The 19,110-nt window shown below is 39.5% G+C and overlaps 1 protein-coding gene across 6 annotated transcripts in view; it reads left to right on the top strand.

Annotated features, from left to right (window-relative positions):
- Window positions 1-18,795, top strand: part of OTUD7A (OTU deubiquitinase 7A) — a 133,756-nt gene extending 114,961 nt beyond the window's left edge. For all 6 annotated transcript variants that reach the window (XM_028705764.2, XM_077918354.1, XM_028705762.2 and 3 more), the window contains 3 exons: window positions 2,202-2,316; window positions 2,753-2,837; window positions 5,218-18,795. In XM_028705764.2, coding sequence (XP_028561597.2) covers window positions 2,202-2,316; window positions 2,753-2,837; window positions 5,218-6,642 — 1,625 coding nt within the window. In that variant the 3' untranslated portion in view covers window positions 6,643-18,795. The remainder of the gene's footprint in view (window positions 1-2,201; window positions 2,317-2,752; window positions 2,838-5,217) is intronic.
- The last annotated feature ends 315 nt before the right edge of the window (window positions 18,796-19,110 follow it).

Raw genomic sequence — 19,110 nt, 5'->3', positions numbered from 1 at the left:
CCCCCTGTCCCCCCAAAACAGTGCTTCTGTCTTGTCAGGATTCAAGCTCAATCTGTTAGCCCACCATCCATCCTCTGATTGCCTCCAGACACGCACAAAGGACCTTCACCGCCTTCACTGGTTCTGATTTAAAAGAGAGTTAGAGCTGGGTATCATCCACATACTGATGAACACCCAGCCCAAACCTCCTGATGATCTCTCCCAGTGGCTTCAAAATCATGGGGAAGATGACAGAACCCTAAGGCACCCCACAAGTGAGAGCCCAGGGATCTGAACACTCATCCCCCAACACCACTTTCTGGACACGGCCCAGGAAGAAGGAGCGGAACCACCGTATAACAGTGCCCCCAGCTCCCAGCCCCTCTAGATGGTCCAGAAGAATGTCATGGTCGATAGTATTAGAGGCCGCAGAGAGATCCAGCAGAACTAGGAAACAGCTTTCACCTTTGTTCGTAGCCCGCCGGAGATCATTGACCAGTGTGACCAAGGCAGTTTCAGTCCCATGATGAGGCCTGAATCCCAATTGGAAGGGATCCAAATGGTCCGCATCCTCCAGGCATGCCTGGAGTTGTTCAGCAACCACCCACTCAATCACCTTGCCCAAGAATGGAAGATTTGAGACTGTGCGATAGTTGGCCATACTGGCCGGGTCTAAAGATGATTTTTTTAAGAAGCAATTTAATAACCACCTCTTTCAGTGGGTCTGGGAAGGCTCCCTCACAGAGAGAAACATTCACCACCCTGCGGAGCCCATTGCCCAGCCCTTCCCGGCTCACTTTTATTAACTAGGATAGGCAAGGATCAAGGAGTCAGGTGGGCAGTTTCACTCGTCCACATCTTCGGAGGTAACAGATTCAAATTGATCCCACGCAACTTGACTAGATAGGACTCTGGCACTCTCCTGCCCTGGTCCTACTCCCATGTTGGTGTCTACCTCTTTCTGAATATGAGCGACTTTATCTGCAAAAAACTTTACAAAATCATTGCAGGAGATCTTAGGGCGCTTACTGAGCCCCGATGACACAAGTGGTTCCGTTAAATTGCGAACCACCTGAAAGAGTCTCCTGCTTCTGTTTTCTGCCGATGCAATAGAGGCGGTGAAGAAGGTCCTCTTTGCCGTCGCTTTCGCCACTTGGTAGGCTCAATGTTGAGCTCTAACCCTTGTCCCGTCAGATTCAGAATGAGTTTTCCACCACCAGTGCTCTAGCCGTCTCAGCGATTGTTTCATCGCCCTTAGCTCTAGGGAAAACCACGGGGCTGTCCGGGCTCCATGCAATCGGAGAGGGCGCTTCGGAGCCAGACAGTCAATAGCCCTGGTTAACTCCGCATTCCAGTGGGCCATGAGGGAATCAGCTGAGAGGCCATCAACGTGGGATAATTTTGCTAGATTTGTGGTTGCAGCCTGAAAACTGAGAAGAACATTCATCAAAGACAATGTGGTGGACTGTAAAGTCTGATCAGCAATGTAATATTAGAAATTGATTTGTGGAGGTCTGCACCTCAAGGTATAGATGTATAACTTGCTTATCGCTTTATTTTAACGGTGTACCTATGCATATTCTGCACAGGTTGCATAGAACACTTTTATTTCCTTTTTGGTTGAAATGACCAGGATGGTCACAGCAACTAAGATTTTAGTGTTCAGAGACTGGTATTATGACTCAGTAAAATCTGGAGTCAATAGCCTACTAATTATTTGGGGTTATATTCCACTTTCCTTGGAGGTTGCAGGCGAATGACAGTATATTGTAAATGAAAGTGAAAGCAGAAGCGTATAATTTCAGCTTTCAAAACATTTGCTTTAACCCTGTCCACCAAACCAAAAGAAAAGAAAAGGTTTGTGTTCATTTTGTCAAATGCTTTGGCTAGAGGTGTGGTCAGTCTGAGATCTACGAAAGAGGCTATGGTTATCTCATATTATTAAACTGATGAACACACACCCAGAGAAATATCCTAATTGCCATCTCTGAGAGCTGATGACTATTTTTCTTCATCATGAAAAAAATCACATGATATACAAAGGTGTCACTGTTTGCAAAATAAGCAATTTCTTATGAAAAATGCCAACATGCTATATATTTAACACAGTGTCTTGAACAAATGCTTCTAAAATTCTTTTCCTCTTTTCTTCAGCCAGCTGTTGTTTCTCATCCTTTTCCCACCTAATTTCTTCACTTCTGGTCTTTTCCTCTTTCCTTCAGCGGTGATTCCTCTGACTGATTCTGAACACAAGTTACTACCTTTGCACTTTGCGGTTGATCCTGGGAAAGATTGGGAGTGGGGGAAGGATGACAATGATAACTCCAAGCTGGCCAAGTAAGATCTCTTTCAAATAATTAACACTTCAACACCTTGTGGACATCTGTGTGCCTAAAATGCCTGGTAACCTTTGATTAGCCTGCCCTTTTAAAATCAGTTTTTAGAACAAATAACTATATAGTTTTTGAGCCACATACATCTCTTGCATAGTTCACTAGCTGGGTGTGGAGTTTTGCCACCTACACAATGCCAGTTGGTTGCCCCAGTCTGGCAAGACCAATGTGAGGCTGCAAATTTCCCATAGCAAGCCCAGTGTCGGACTATTTCTTTTCCCCCTAGCTTATTTCCTTAAGAGAGCATGGGGATCTGTAACTGAAAGTACTCTTGTTAAACCTGATGTTTTTTTCTGTTTCTGTTGATTAAGTGTGAGTATATGGCTGTAAATTTTCAGTGATTATATGGTATGTGGTCTTTCCTCTTTTTCCTTTCCTAGTTTGATTCTGTCTCTGGAGGCAAAGCTTAATCTTCTGCACAGTTACATGAATGTAACCTGGATACGGATACCATCGGAAACACGGGTAACCCTTTTATTCTCCATACATAGCTTGAGAGAAACAGGCCCCAACTGTGTGATCTCATGAAAGAGATGATCCTGGGTTAGGCTCCCATCACTAGCGCAGCAGAATCCATTGCATCCTTGCTGTGTTGGGCTAGCGGTTCAGAGAAGCTCCTTTGGGAGGCAGGGGCAGGGAGAGGCAAGGTCCAGGTCCCTGCCTCCCTAGAATTAATGCAGCACTTTCTGACACACACAAAATGGCCATGGATTAGACTGTTGTCACTGATGTTTTGTAATGTATTTCTAATGTTGTACACCATCCTAAGATCTTTTGATAAAGGGTGGTATATAAATTGCTGCTGTTGTAGTAGTAGTAGTAGTAGTAGTAGTAGTAGTAGTAGTAGTAGTAGTAGTAATAGACTGTACTGTGCATAGATTAGAAAGGAAAAAAGATCCAAATAAAGCAGCTGTCCTTCCTGCTGCTTTTGTTTGTAAATTCTGCCCTCTGTCACGGCATATGAGATGGTCAAAACCAAAGAGTAATTGACCAGCCTTTCTATCCATTGTCTGGGGAAAAGGCTGAAAAGCAGAATTTGTTCTGCTCCTTGCATTTGTGCAGTTCCACATTTGAGAGTGTGGGTTCTCAGGTCCAAATATCAGAGCATTCTAGTGGTTTGACAAAAGTATAGGGACTATCAAATGTGAGACTGCAAAGTTGATACCCAAGGTTGTCAGTCAGGGGTAAGCAAATTAAGAGTTCAGCCAAATTTTCATGTGCACAACAGGGAGCTTTGGGGAACTGAATATGTTCTCTGAAATATCCCACTTATCATACTTGTTAATCATGCCTCTCAGAAACTGCTCCAACACTAGTTTTTTCATAAAGAAGGAAGTTATTATTGCTCAGTCATGCTCCAGCCAATCATGAGTTGGCATGTGCTTGAAAATTTATGTGTTAATTCTATGTCCAGGACCAATTTCCATAAAGGTTATCATGTCTCAGTTTAGCTCCTGGTAATTACGGTAGTAGTACTTTTTATTTTACATGATAGGAAGGCTCTCTTGCCATTTCTATATTAGCCTTTTCAGACTAATGAAATTGTCAAGAAATCGCACACATCATCCAATGAGAAATATGGTCAGGTGAACTGGTTTTCAATCATTGCCCGTTGTGAATCATTTGCAAGATTAATTTCATAGGGTTGCCTAGTTGTTCATTAGGTCAAGATGATCTGCAAGTTGCTTCCACTTCGTATTTTCTTAAAATATATCATGGCAAGCACAATCTTTTACTCAACTGCCATTTTTCTTATATAGGGATGGTAATCTGAAAAAATGTTGATACTTTTTTTGCCTAGCATTAACTAATTTTCTTGCCCCAGAAGAGTAGGTGAGCAGAATTAGGCAAGTAAAAACAATCTCAATTTCTTTGAGATAGGAGGATATCTGTTTAGGAGTCTTGGAAATGAATGTTTTGAAATGTACTTCTATAGTTACACTGAAAATTACTTGCACCATATCCTATATTTTCAGGTATAAATGTGAACGGCATTGATAATTGAATTATTGCACAATTTGCTTTTTAATCCCAGATCAAATATTGCTGTCTTAATCATTTTTTTAAAAAAATCCCTTGCTAAATACCCGGAGGTTGGCTTCTGTATTTGTGTTATCTTTCATTTTGCATCTCTGATGCCATTTGTACTGGAATGTCTCCTACAATGTAGCCTTTCCACACAGAATGGTCATCAGGACTGAACTTTACTATTGCTATCCTCCATATAATCCAAAACAGTGTCCCATGAGCACTGAGCAGGAGTAAACAAGAAACAACAGACCAGATTATTTCAGATATGTTGAGCAAGAGAACCAAGCATGCTGCATAAAAAATTCCAGGAATACTAGCTGATCTATTTGAGGAGAGAAATTCCCTCCTAACCCATCACCCATCAACTTAAAAATCAGAAAACTTGTAGTGAAGAGCATATCCATTCTACCTAACATCATATTGCAATGGTTCCTGATGTTTCAGATATAGAAAAGCATACAAAAAGATGCACTGTTTTCAGATTTGGCTTTTACCATCTTGAATATGCTGTGGAATTCACAGCAAACATCTGAAGTTTCAAGAGAATGACCAGGACCAAAAGGACAGTCAGAGAAATCTGGCAAGCTATTATAAACCTGGATCTAAGAAGCTTCTTCCAAAGATTAACCATCTGTTAATGTAAATTGTGACCCCTTAATGTAATGGCCTTATGTGCAGAACCATTCTTTTGAAGACTTGCATTTTTCAAATGCTAAATATCCTGGAAAACTGCATTCAAATGTAGAGAGGATCTTACTGCAGGAAATCATTGTGTGAGAATAATTTCTAATTGTTAACTTCCTTCTCTTCATAGGCTCCTCTGGCTCAGCCAGAATCTCCCACTGCGTCAGCAGGAGAGGATGTTCAGTCTCTCGCTGATTCCATGGACTCCGACAGGGATTCCATCTGCAGCAATTCTAATGGCAATAATGGGAAAAATGGGAAAGAGAAAGAAAAGCAAAGGAAGGATAAAGAAAAAAACAGGGCTGATTCAGTTGCAAACAAACTTGGGAGTCTCAGTAAAACTCTAGGCATCAAGCTCAAGAAGAACATGGGTGGGCTTGGGGGTCTAGTGCATGGCAAAATGAGCAGAGCAAATTCAGGAAATGGGAAAAATGGGGAGATCATTGAGAAAGTCAAAGAGAAGAAGTCCAAGTCACGCAAAGGAAGCAAAGAAGAATCTGGCCAGTCTGCAAGCACTTCTCCATCTGAAAAGACAACCCCCTCTCCCACTGAAAAGACAAGCATTTCACCTGTTGAAAAAATGAATTCTAAATCCCCTTCAGATAAACAGTCAGACCCATGGAAGTACAGTACTGATGTGAAGCTGAGCCTCAACATCTTGAGAGCCGCCATGCAAGGGGAACGGAAGTTCATCTTTGCTGGCCTCCTCTTGACCAGCCATAGACATCAGTTCCATGAGGAGATGATTGGCTATTACTTGACCAGTGCCCAGGAGCGCTTTAGTGCTGAACAGGAACAGAAGAGGAAAGAGGCAGAGAAGAAGGCTACTCTCAATGGATCGTCATGCAGGAAACTGGAGCAAGAAATGTACTCCAAAGAGAAGTTGGAAGCATCTCCTCAGGGAAGGGCATCACCAGTCTTGCCTCAAAGCCATACGACTCAACTGGTTTTAAAGTTTAAAGACCGTACTAGTCCCACACCAGGGTCATTTTCGTCACCTAGCAATGGTGCCAAGAAAAGTGGACCCATTCCATTGTCTGCCCACTATAGCCATACACCCCCTGTTCAGAGGCAAAGTGTCATCCACTTGCACGATGTCAACTCCAAGCCATCAAGCTTCCAGGATGATACCTACAAACCGGTGGTTGGCACCTTAAAAACATGTGCCACATATCCCCAACAGAACCGGTCATTGTCTTCACAGAGCTATAGCCCAGCCCGAATAGCAGGCATCCGTACTGTCAACACAGTGGAGTCACTGACCTATGTTATGCCTACGGACCACAAGTCACAAACATATACCAATGGGTTTAATACCAGTGACATCAGAGACTGCTTGGAATATGCCGATGAGGATGCACCGCAGACCTGGTTGAACAATGACAAAAATCGAGGCAGGAGCACAGTTAGCCCGATATATTCAATCCAGCAGAACCGCTGCAAGAAGGAGAACTGCTCTTTTTATGGTCGCCCCGAGACTGAAAACTATTGTTCCTACTGCTATAAGGAGGAGCTGAAACGCAGGGAGCAAGAAAGTAAGGGGCACCGACATTGAAGGTGATGGAGCTCTTCCCATGAATATTTATTTCCTCCATTTTCTTACTTGTAAGGTATGTGGCAATGGATTACAGGAGGAAGGAAAAGAGAATCCTGCAGAGGGATCTGTGGGGAGAAAGGTCCAGCTTATTTGTTTTTCCCCTGCAGCAATGAAAAACTAAGAATTAATTTATCATAAAGAGTTTATTATTTTCCATTTTGTCAGTGTCTTTTTTACATACACTTGTAAGCTGAAAGGTTCTTTACTCCTTTGTCAGTGCTGTGTATACGTTTGGTCAAAATTTACTAATGGTGCCTGAATTTACACTGACATCACTCAGGTAGTAGGAAGATAGGGAAAAAGTCATAATAACTGGAAATGTGGTATTGTAATAAGATGTGTCTGTTTCATTCTTTAGAGCCATCTCATCTGAAGAAATATAACTTTTTCATAGCTCTTTCCTCTTCCTTTAAAAATTGGGGGAAGAATAGTAATTTGCATATAGTTCATACTAACATGCTAACATCCTTGCTTGTATTATTTTAGTAGTCCTGTTTTCTCCACAGATACACAAATGAAAGCCTGGATTCATTAGCAAGCTTCTCTTACAAAACACAAATTCTTGGTTTTATTGATGTAAGCAACTCCAGTTTTGTACTGCACAAAATGTCCAAGAATGAAATGCTTATCCTCCAGATGACATATCTATTTTATTTTTAGACAGGGCTCAAGCCCTCATGGTTGAAAACAAGTACTTTACAATTCAACAGTTGGGCAATTGGATGACCAAACAACTGCCTCAGTAGCTTTGCAGTCCTGTCTTACACCTCATTCAGTGCAACCACATAGCCAAGTGTCCTCTATCTCACTGATCATATCCTTTCCTTGGTCGTTTTGACCAGTTTATCAACACTGCTTATTGGAACCACATTATTTAGCTATTAATTCCCAAGAATTAAAGAATTAAAATATTGGCATATGCAAGACTTCATATTTTTATTATTCATATAGCACGATGTAGATTTGCTACCTCTTTGCAGAGAAGACAAAAATTGTTACTGTTAATTTGCACATGTGTTGCAGGCAACTCCCTGTTTGCGCAGGAGTTGTATTCCGGGTCATTGCGCACATCAGCTGAAAACGAAACATCGGCAGTCGTGCGTCAATTGGACATGGGCAAAATGGTCTTAAACACTTACAAGGACAGCTCATGGATTTGTGTTTAAAGTCTGCTCTCAAATTTGGCCCTCTGAGATGAGTACTAGACAGTGCAGAAGATGAAATCTAAACACCATTGCAAAGACAAAAATGAAGCAAAGATTGTAATAGTTCAAAACTAGACAGAATAATTTAGATAACCTCTACGCCTGGTGCCCTTCAGACGTTTTAGATAAGAGCTGAATGTAACACTGGTGTCTACAGTAGGGCTTCAGTTGGCATTGATATAAACATGTTCGCCTTCTATCTATTTTGTTTCTAGCAAACCACCAAATAGCATACTTCATAATTTATTACAGCCCTCCGGTGTATACTCTGCATGAAAGTCTGCTCTCAGTGCAAGATTCAAGAGCACATTTAAGCTGGGAGAGTAGAGTACGGTGCCATTAAGAACCAATATACCCCGACTATAGAGCAATCCCAATGTTGGCTGGCTCCCCCAGTCAGCATTGTTGCCTTTGTATGATCTGAATTAAATTTCAGTTTACTCATCCATCCCATTACCGAGGCTCCTGTCACATCAAATGAAAAGGGAAGAAGAAATACATCAGTGTCATTAACCTAATGGCCATTAACTCTAAGCCCTCCAAGTGACCCTCTTTTATTAGGAAAGTTCATCACTAGGAACGGCCTATATTTTTGGTTCTTCTCTTTAGCTCTAATATTTTTAGGTAAGCTAAGAAAATATTCACTCATAGCCACATCTCAGTTTACGTAGTGAACTTGGTTTCTGCATCCTCAAATAGAAAGTACTTGAGACTCCTGTCTGTTCACCACTTGCACACACATTAAAACGCCTGTTTGTGAAGTACTTTGTGGTAGCAATCAGTAATTGATCCTATAATTCAGTACAAAACGAAGTAAGAAGTGATGCTTAGTATTAATTAATAATAAATTTTAAGTTTGGCGGGGCGGGGAGGCACACCAATATTACTTAAGAACAGGTCTTAATGAATCCAGCCTTGTAGTTCATGTATCTCTGAGAATGTGTAGTGTATCTGAATTGGTATCTCCTTTCCCCCCAGAGGAAGATGTGTCACCACACTTAAGGGTGCACTCGCACTGCAAGATGTTACAGTGGTGGTGCTGCCAAGCTGGTCCCCATTCTTTTATGGGAGGTCTACTCAAGAAAGAGGATCAGCTGTGTCATTAGTGCCGGCTGACTCTGCAGTGTTCTTGTCCAGCTTTGCCATTTATTTCAAAGCAGGGGGAAAGGGCCCTTCCTAAGGGCCTCTTCTTCCCTTGCCTGTTCTGTGCTTCCAACTTAGAATTAAGGTGCAAAACAGATGTGGTTTGATGGCTGCTGTGTGGATTAGAACACAAGTAACCTTTGGTGTGGTTCACTCATAAGAATCTCAGATGTTCCAATTTTGTCCAATACTGTATGCCTTTTTATGTTTTTAGTTAATTGTGAAAAATCCTCCTGTTTCTTTGGCCAAAGAAATCTGTGGTACCAGATGGACTTATCTTTGATTGTATTTGTGAGAGAAAGAGAGAGAGAGAGAGAGAGAGAGAGAGAGAAGAGCAGGGATGATATTTTAAAAGTTTAAGAAAGAAAATATTAGTGATTACTAATGCATTACTGTAGAACTAGCCTTTGGAATGCCTATAAATGCTTCTCTAGGTGGAGGTAGGCATGAACCACTTGCTGCTAACAATTTATGCTTTTCCATTTTGATTCAAGTATACTATCTGAACAAAAAGCTTTTAAAAAAAACTTCACAAAGTTTTATAATATTTTTTTTAAATAGTCATCATCAGGAAAATACATTTTAGTGGACACAATAATTTCATATATTCACATGGTACTATAATTTTTTTAAAAAATACACAGAACTGAATGAAAATAAGTTTTTCCCAGATAATAGAAATGCTCTCATGAGTTGCTCAAATCAATACCCCACCTCCAAGAACTGTTTTCTGGCACCCATGCTCTAATCTGATCCTTGTTTACACCCTACTCTTAGATATAATTCACTAAACATTATTTACTTAGGGTAGCACCTTACTCTGTGTAAGAATCTAATTATATAGCAGAGCATCTCAGAAAAATCTTAGCTCTGAGTGCCGCTTTCCACCCCTAAAATTTCATCTGCAGAAGTTAGGGGTGAGACCAGTGCCAATTAGACCTGGAATGAGGAGCCTCTAGAGTTCTGGAGATCAGTTTGGCTAGAGCCAGAGCTGGACTCTTAGTGGAGAGTCAAAAGATATTAACATTATTACTGCATCTTTGACCAGGAAAGGGCAGAGGATCAAGCACTGAGTCTTTATAACAGGCCTGGTATGTACCCAGGGGGTTCGTGCTGACACTGAAGCTCAGGTGTCAATGTCAATACCTCTATTCCTCTGTGTGCCTGAATTTAACTTTAACTAAAGAGCAGTGTACATACAATCATTGGTATCTCACTGGGCTAGATCTCCATTTCAAATTGTGCAGTTCTTGGTTCCTTCTGCCTGAGTCCATGAAAACAGACATAACCCAGGATGAGTTAGCACATTCAAATTGCTGTGATTCTATCTAAACCACCACAAAATGGGAACCAAGGTAACAAAGAGGACATGGTCTGTGGGGTGATCCTTGCATTCCATGCTCAAAGTGTATAATGATCATTCCAAGCAAAAAGTGTGGGAATGTTCAAGGTGGCAGGAGAGGATATAGTGTTTATTAATATCCTTCCTAACTTGCGCTAGCTAGTTCCTTTATTTAGCAGAGTGCATTCCCCTTTACACAGCAGAAAACTAGTTGCAAACTCATGTGAGTTTCTTAAGACAATACGCAATTCCATCTGGCTTGTCCAGATTGAAATGTCTTCTAATATTTTCCTGGTAAGACCCCTTGAATCCCTCCTGAAAGAATAAAGACACCATAGTCTTATTCGTAAGCAATAAAAAAAGAGTTTACTCACGATCAGGCAGAGCACAGTGTGGTCCCTGAAGGCAGACTTTAGGCTTAAAGTCACAAGCATATACAAACAGGTTTACCCCATATGTGGGTTGACCTAGTGACTGCAGTTAGCAGACCGGGAAGTTTGCAGGACGAAAGGAAGGAAGATGGAAAAGAGGGAGAGTGACAGCATTGACCAGGTCTGGAAAGGTCCCGCCCACCCACTAGTCACATGCAAGGAAGATGCTCCAGGCCAGGAGGAAGAGGAAGTTTTGACTGGCTGGACCAAACATTCCCTTGCTGTATGTATTGTATTTGACTGAATGTTGTATTTGACTGCTCCCAGTGGATTACGTCCCACAAAAAGTAGTTGGCAATTATGAATGACCTCACCCTCGGTGTTTTTAGGATTTTGTTCCTGTCTGCCTTTTCTGAAAAAGAGGCAAGTGTTTGAATGAAGCCTCCATAAAAACTATACAATTTAAAAGTTCCTTCTCACTGGAAATTAAGTCAAAATATATAAGAAAATAAAAAAATTGTCCAGTAGCACCTTAGAGACCAACTAAGTTTGTTCTTGGTATAAGCTTTCGTGTGCTTTCATCTCTAAGGTGCTACTAGACAGTTTTTTAAATTTTCTTATATATTTCGACTGTGTCAGACCAACATAGCTACCTACCTGAATCTGGAAATTAAATGTTTATGAAACTTGTTGTTTCAGAATTTTTTTATTTTTTTTTTTAAGGCCAAAACGTGTTTTGCGTGAGCTCCCTGTCTCCTCTTGTTCTCTCTCTTTCTCTCTCTCAATCTATATATATATAAACATGACTGCTGTTTCATCCAGCTCAGCATTTTCTTGGGTTGTGGGTTGGTCACTTGGTGGGTAACAAGTGGATATTGTAGACAATTCAGTACATAAAGGGCTAAGGGTTTGTGGGCAGTTAATTCCAAGTCAGGAAGGCTGGGCTGTGCAAAGACAAAATTTGATTGTTGAGATGGGAATTTGAGGCTTGTGTCAGAGCTTCTTTTGCGAAATATGACACAGTTCTCTGGGAAGTTCTCCTGCACAAGCGTTGTTGAATTGAACAGTTCTCTTTCACTGGATCTTTTCATTTCCTTGGGCTTGTGCATAAGGAGTCTGCCAATGGGCTGTGCCCTTTGTTTGGTATTTGAGAAGTACAAAACATGGAACAGTGGTTGAATGTAATAAGTGTTGCTAACTGTTCTGGGGTAAAGTGATGTTTTTTATAAATGAAAGAAAAAATGATTTATGGTTTCAAATGAATTATAATTACTCTGCTAATAGGCATCAGAAAAAAATGTGTGTTGGGGAAAAAGTAAAAGGCTGTATAAATTGTTCAAGCCACTAATCCAAAACTTGTCAAAGAAAATATGCAAAATGTTTGACTTTTCTTTTGTCTATGGAACAAAGGGTCTAAGGGTTATTTCAAAATGGTATTTAAGGATTCTCATACTTTGTAATAATACATGAAAAAGTAGTATAGAAAAGGGCTAATGAATGAATAAAACATGATACACTTTGTGTTTACATATAAGTTGTGTTGTGTGTTGTAGGTGGTTCTAAGCAGGTCTGTGGAAAGTTTTGCGGGCGGTCCTAAGCCACAGCAAGCAAACATTTCGACTTGGTAGCAGAAGCCTCTCTCTGCCACTGCGCTGCCCCAAGTCCAATCAGTTACTCATTGCTGTTCTTTCAAAGCAAACCGAAGTTGTATTATTGTGCTCCTGGAATCCAGATAACAGACAAATCTAATTCAGCATGAGTTAAAATGTGTAATAAAGCACCCCTTGTCAGCTGAAATGGAGTTCTTGGGGGAAGGACTGGTGTAATATATCACAGATAATGTGTGTCTTAGGCTGCAATCCTTTACACACTTACCTGGGAATAAGCTCCACTGAGCTCTGTGAGATTTTGGATTAAATGTGATTAGGATTGCAGGAAACAACAGTTCCTGTTCTGCACTCAGCTTCTCATGAAAACAGACACATTTTGCCATTCCTACATTGCAATATATTTGGTAAGCACAGCCATATGTTTCATAAAAGTCAGAGGTAGAAAAATTGATCAGTTTCCCCTTTCTTTTCCTCACCACCCTGTGTATTTTGTGCACTTAACTTAATGTGGGTGGCCATTTAAATGCCTCTCTCCTTATGGGAAAAAAAAACAGGCATGAATGATCAATAGGAGTTTTATCACCAAGCAGGTGAAGGGCATCATAGTGATTTTGCTGGCAATGCTGTTCCTGCAATTTTGTGCAGAAAAAGCAGCAAGTGTTGTGCAGAACACAGAGTTCAGCTTCCTGAGAATCTCAGCACCTTCTTTTTCTCTGCCCAGCCCCTTTTTATGGCTGCTGAAACAATATGCCTGAAACTCTGTTGGCTAGTCCTGCTGAAATCTCAGAAGCCAAAGAAGGAACTCTGGAACTGTAAACTCCTTACTGTAACTAGCAAAACCAGAAATATTTATGCAAAATAGTTTAAAAAATCAAAATCGAAAGAAATTTACACAAATTTGTTAAATTTGCATAATTTATAGAAGGAGAATTCAGATTTTCTGGATGCAGAACTGAAATTGCATGAATGCAGTTTTTCAGCCCTTTCAGCACAGAGTACATACAGTCCTCTTTAGAGTGAACATACATATAAAGTTAAGCAAATTTATATTGACAGGTAAGAATCATCATAACAATGGCACTAGAAGGCTGTATCTTTTGTTTTTAATGATTGTCTTGGCTGCTTTCCCTGTCATTTTATGGTAAACAACCCAATGTTTTTAACTTCTTTATCACACTTGTAATGGCATTGCCCCATTATGTTGACCATTGGACTGGAATAATGACAAGCTGTTGCACATGTAGTAAATGGTGAAGAGCTCATGTTAAGAATGGAAGGTCCTTTAATGGTACAATTTGTCCCAGGAACAAAGTTATTCACTCATGGGAGCACTCATTTAAGACAGATGGGAGCCTTGCATTTTGTCAATACGTGTTGATTACGTTCTCTTCCCAGTCCAAAAGAATTAATACATTTCTAGTTCCAGAAATTGAGAATGTGATGTATTGAAATGTTGTAAATTGTATCATGAAATAATTGATTATAGTGGGGAGCCAGGGATTACTTCCTTTCCCTTGTATGGAAAAGTAGACATTATTGTGATGGCAGAACTACAATGGAAAAATATTAGCTGACCTTGATTGCAAGTGGCTTTTCAGCTCAGAACACAGTTTTTTTGTAGCATACTCTGCAAAATAAGGACTTTTTATTTGAGAGTATGGCAAACTTTGTAGAATTACTGCCCAATAAAACATGGTGTAGAGTTTAACTGACTTTAGTAACTTGTTGGCACATTTGCTTTTTTATGGACATGCTTGTTTTTTAAACAAAGAAAACAATAGTACACACACACACACACCAGGCATCCCCAACCTTCAGCCCTCCAGATGTTTTGGCCTACAACTCCCATGATCCCTAGCTAGCAGGACCAGTGGTCAGGGATGATGGGAATTGTAGTCCAAAACATCTGGAGGGCCAAAGGTTGGGGATGCCTGATATACACCCACACCCATAAAGAAAGGTGTTTGTAAGTGCATTCTGTTTCTAGACATAAATGACTGTATTATGTTGCAATTTTCCAAGCCAAGTTTAAATTATAGAGATTATTTTTATATTACTTTCAAAATATGCTACAAAGCAATATTTTGCACCTTTATTATAGAGAGTTGTTGTCATTTTAGTAGGTTCATCTGGGAAATGTAGTACTAACCTTGTGAAGAAAGCTTTGTAAATGTTAGCGATACATTCTGAATGCTCATCGCCAGTGTCTGCCAGTGTCTGTTGAAGGTTGGAATACAGAATGATTTTTACTGAAAAGGTTTATATGGTGGTTTATATATTTTGGTAAAAATACATGTTCCCTGTTTTATTTCTTTATGGAATCCTCTTTTATAGGACATAAAACATTGAGGAGATTTTTAACAAGACTCAGCAAAATAATAATAATAAACAAAACATCATAACAAAAGTGACCTGATGTTTTTAAAGCAAACTAAGATTGAATGTGAATATTTTTTCTGAATAGAACTATAATCACTTATAGAATATGCAGTTATTCTGGCCCATTGTCATCTCTTGGGAACAATTTCTGTAGATTTTTGCAGCACTACTAAAACCTGGTATTCTTCTCATCTTGTTTAGACTAGGTTTAAAAAAAAGTGCTCACCACAATTAAGAAGTTTATTATAAAATTTTCAAATAGAAGATCTCTTCAGTTTTAGCAAAGATTCAAAAGCTCACTTCATCTTCTTCATTCTTATGATAGCGCTCCATGTGGAAGATGGTCTCCTGAATGGGATGTCACATGGGTCACCCGAGGACTTGATGAACCTATCAAAACAAGCAGATCTCACCACAAAATCATCCCCCAACTCCCTCCAGTTAATAGAAAAATCTTCATCTTTCACTCTTTATCACAAATATAAGGCAATCTAGGTCCATATATGTGACATATGAAAGAATTAGATTCCTCCGTAGTAATGATGCATTATCTTCTTATGCAGAAATCCAAATGTCACCAATAAAATCATAATACAGCATATAAGAGAAATAAACAAAAATCACCACAAATTTGAATTAACTGACATTGCAGTCAATTTAATATATGACTGAAACCATAGACTAGGAAAAAACCAAAAAGATTATATAAAGATTCCATAAAACAACAGTTTTGTTTCCACATTTGAATGTTGTGGTCCAGTTTCATTTCAGTTCTGGCTTTTCTGCTTTTAGGATCCAATGAACAGCACTGTTACCGCCTTTTCTTTTACAAATAGGTAATCATAAAGGGCAGCGTTGGTATTTTGTTTAACTTGGACCAATAATCTGCTTGAACACTTAATCTCCCACAGCCTTCAACCTGGAAACGTGCAACACAGCAGATGGATTCCAAAATTGGGTGGGGGTCATTTAGGTCTGGATCAATCTTCTTGAGTGTATTATTTATTCCAAGTACTTATATGTTGCCTTTCAGAGCAAAAACCTCCCAAGGCAGCTTACAGTTAGTTTCATGCAAATACAAGACAGTTGTCATATTTATCATAGAGCCTTTCAGATGGAGCTCTGTCTAGGCAAGATGCAGAGAAGTGCCTCTGGTAGCCAGAAGGTGTGGGGCTCTCAACGGGAGCTGCTGCAGCTTCTTCCTCTGCATAGTTGTGTGTTCCCACCCACCTTCAGTGTGTACTTGCTGCATTGCTTTCATATAAAATTCTGCAGACTGCTCATAGTCTGGTTAATTATATATTGCTATTCAGTTTCCTTAATTGTGTGTTGTTTGAAGATAATTTGTTTTGAAACCTATGACTCTTTGATGTCTGCCAGAATGGCTGGAACCCTCAGTGAAAATGAATAAATGGAAGAGATTCCTAATAATTAGGTAGATCGTTCTGTATCTATAGCAACAAGGAGTATTAGTGGAGGCAGAATTCTCAATATGAAAGGCCATCATCTCTTGCGTTCTTGACCAGATTCATGATGATTTTAGCTATTATTCTGTTTAGTTGTGGGGAAATTTCTTCTTTGCAAAAACCTATTTTAAAGTGTGGAGGTGGATTGTATTTTGCAGTTTTATTCAAACATTTTGGAGAAAAAATTGGCTTCGTGTGGAGTATTAGTCTGAAAGACGTAAGAGAAACATACAGTAAAAGGTCAAGAACAGCAGCCCAGTAGTTTCATTTTTAAAAAATTTAATTGCCATCTATGACAAAGAGAGCCTGATTTCCGGATGCCATTCACTTTAATGAAGCTGCTTCTCCAGAAGTCATTGAAGAAAGACTTGAGAGTGTTTGCACTTTTCCAGCATGAAAAGTGTGTCACTTTGTCATAATTTTAAAAGCTATTTTGATTCAAAATGGAGGCTTAAGGTTGGCCACTGTCATTGGGGATGTTGGGACAGTGTAGCAAGAGAGATTTAGAGACCCTTCCCTCAAGACAGGACACTGCTTCCATAGGAGAACGCATTTGCATCCAAAATTCATGTCTAAATTTATCATTCATGTGCCTATATTTGCTGAGAGACAGTTGTCTAACTTCTAGTGCTACAAGTGAATATTTGCCTTACATCTTGCCACCACCAAGACAGATGTGTGCATTGTAGTTGGCTTATCACACTTCCACAACTCTTTCAATAACTTTGTTATTGAACTTTGAAAAGGTAATGTGAAAAGTGCTCCATAGGAGTTTCACTTATGTCTTGAGTAGAAACGTAACATTATTCAGTGAACAGTGAAGGAGGGTCAGATTCAGTCTCAGGCCCTTGAGAAACACTTGCTAACCAGACTTAGGCCAACCCTTTGCTAATCCTGGGGTTGTCTGGATGGTGGAGTCAGACCTAGAAGTAACCTGTCTGACTACAATATCCAGTGTGGGTATCAGAATTCATAGGAAAAAATATAAACTTGATCAATAGAATTCCTTTTTCATATACCACATTTGCCATGGCAGCAATGTGATGCTGTGAAAAGCTCCCTTGAAAATATGCCTTCAGTTCAATTTAAACTGTTGAAAGATAAGTTTTTTCTGTTTATTTGCTACCTTGTTAACAAATAACATATCCCACCTTTCATAGGTGCTATAGGGCCGATGCCCCCTCAATATTTGTAGGCAGGGGGCTGAGCCCCCCTCCCCCCCCCCCGTTGAGTGGGCAGAGGAGGCATCCTCCTACAAATGTTGAGGGGGCGTCAACCCTATTCTCTTTGTACTTCCCACCCCCCTCAGCTGTTCTTCATGACAGATTCCTAGTAATACTAGTAATACTGAGAGTCTCCATGTACACTTATCACCAAAGTTTTTTTGACACTTTATGCAAGAGGAGTGTTTTTTTACAGTGACCAATGGTCTTTGCAAATGTATAAACGAAATGCAGAATGCAAAAAAAAAAAAAAAATGTCCCTTGGTTCTTTTAGAGCAATATTTGACCATATCTTCAGAATATTAGCCTAATGGATAATTTTGCTATTCTGTAAAATTTTATACTTTCAGCATTGTATTGCAACAAAATACATTAAAATGACTAGAAGAACAACTTGTGCATAGATATTAATCCATGCAAAGGAGTTTGGTTGGTTTTCCTTTTTCTCTTGAGCCCTTATCCTAAACATTTATCATTATTGTTGTTTTTTTATTAATTTATTTACTGCTTTAAAAAATGTCAGTACAGCATCAATGAATCCCTGTGAAGGCCTAAGCTATACGCTAAGTAGGCCCCTAATTATGCATTTATTTTCTGCTACATGTCATTGGATTAAACCCGTCAAATGGTTGCAGTTCATGTTTATAGCAAAAGGTGGAATCCAAAGAACTTCTTTAGGCAAACCATGGACTTAGGCATGGCTCATGGAATTTTTGACTTTTCCCCTCTGAATGACAGACGCCTTCACACAATATCACAAGCTGCTTTTGAAACTTTCCTCAGTTTCTAAAGTGGAATATCATGCAGCATTGGGAGCTGATGTTTACGTAACAAAAGTCCAAGACTTCCTTGGATTTGTGGATCTGCTCCTGTGCAGCTCTTTGTATCCTGTCCAGAGTTTTAGTTTTTTAATTTACCCGCCATATAATATTTAAAGTGATTGTTACAAGAAACAGGACCAGTAAGTAACTTGAACAGGTAACAAATGTTTCTCTTCTTATTGGATATGTACGTCCTTGAAATTTTTTCTAGGTGCAATCTTCCTTCCAGTTAAAATTAAATGTTATTTTTATATGCTCCATTCTTTGACTAAGAAGATGTGTAAGGGCCATTTTTAGCAGCTGGGTTGTTATTTTGTAAAGTATGAAAGCATTAAACCAATTTTTTGCAATAGTTACTATTAAATATGGCTTCTGTTATGACTTCCAGTTATGACTGTCACTCTTTTTCTAGAACTGTAATTAATTTCTTTTATGAAAGAATTCTACAAGTTACTGATAGCTCTGTAATCTGTGTGATCGGCTCCTCCATTGTTTGGAACAGAGGGTAGCTCTGATAGCTATTCAATAAAATAAACTTATTTGTAAAATAACAGTTTGTCTGAATTTTTGTGTAAAACTTTGCCACATTTCTTCTTGCTCCACTGTTTTTAGATAATTGACGATTTGATAATCAAATGCCTTGTAAATAATTAATCAATTCATTAAACTGAAATTTCATTTTTCAGAAACATCACCATAGCTTTTTGAGATTTTGAAGGATATGTGAGATAATTTACAGTGACGGAACCCATGCTTTGCAGGCATAAGATCCAAATTTATTATTCAATATCACTAGCTAAAAAGATCTCAGCTGGGCTAGACAGTAGTGGACTAGATGGACTAAGGGTCTGGCTCTGAGCAAGAGT

This window comes from Podarcis muralis, chromosome 14, assembly GCF_964188315.1.
Source record: "Podarcis muralis chromosome 14, rPodMur119.hap1.1, whole genome shotgun sequence".
Lineage (NCBI taxonomy): Eukaryota > Metazoa > Chordata > Lepidosauria > Squamata > Lacertidae > Podarcis > Podarcis muralis.
This window is presented reverse-complemented; position numbering and strand designations above follow the sequence as displayed.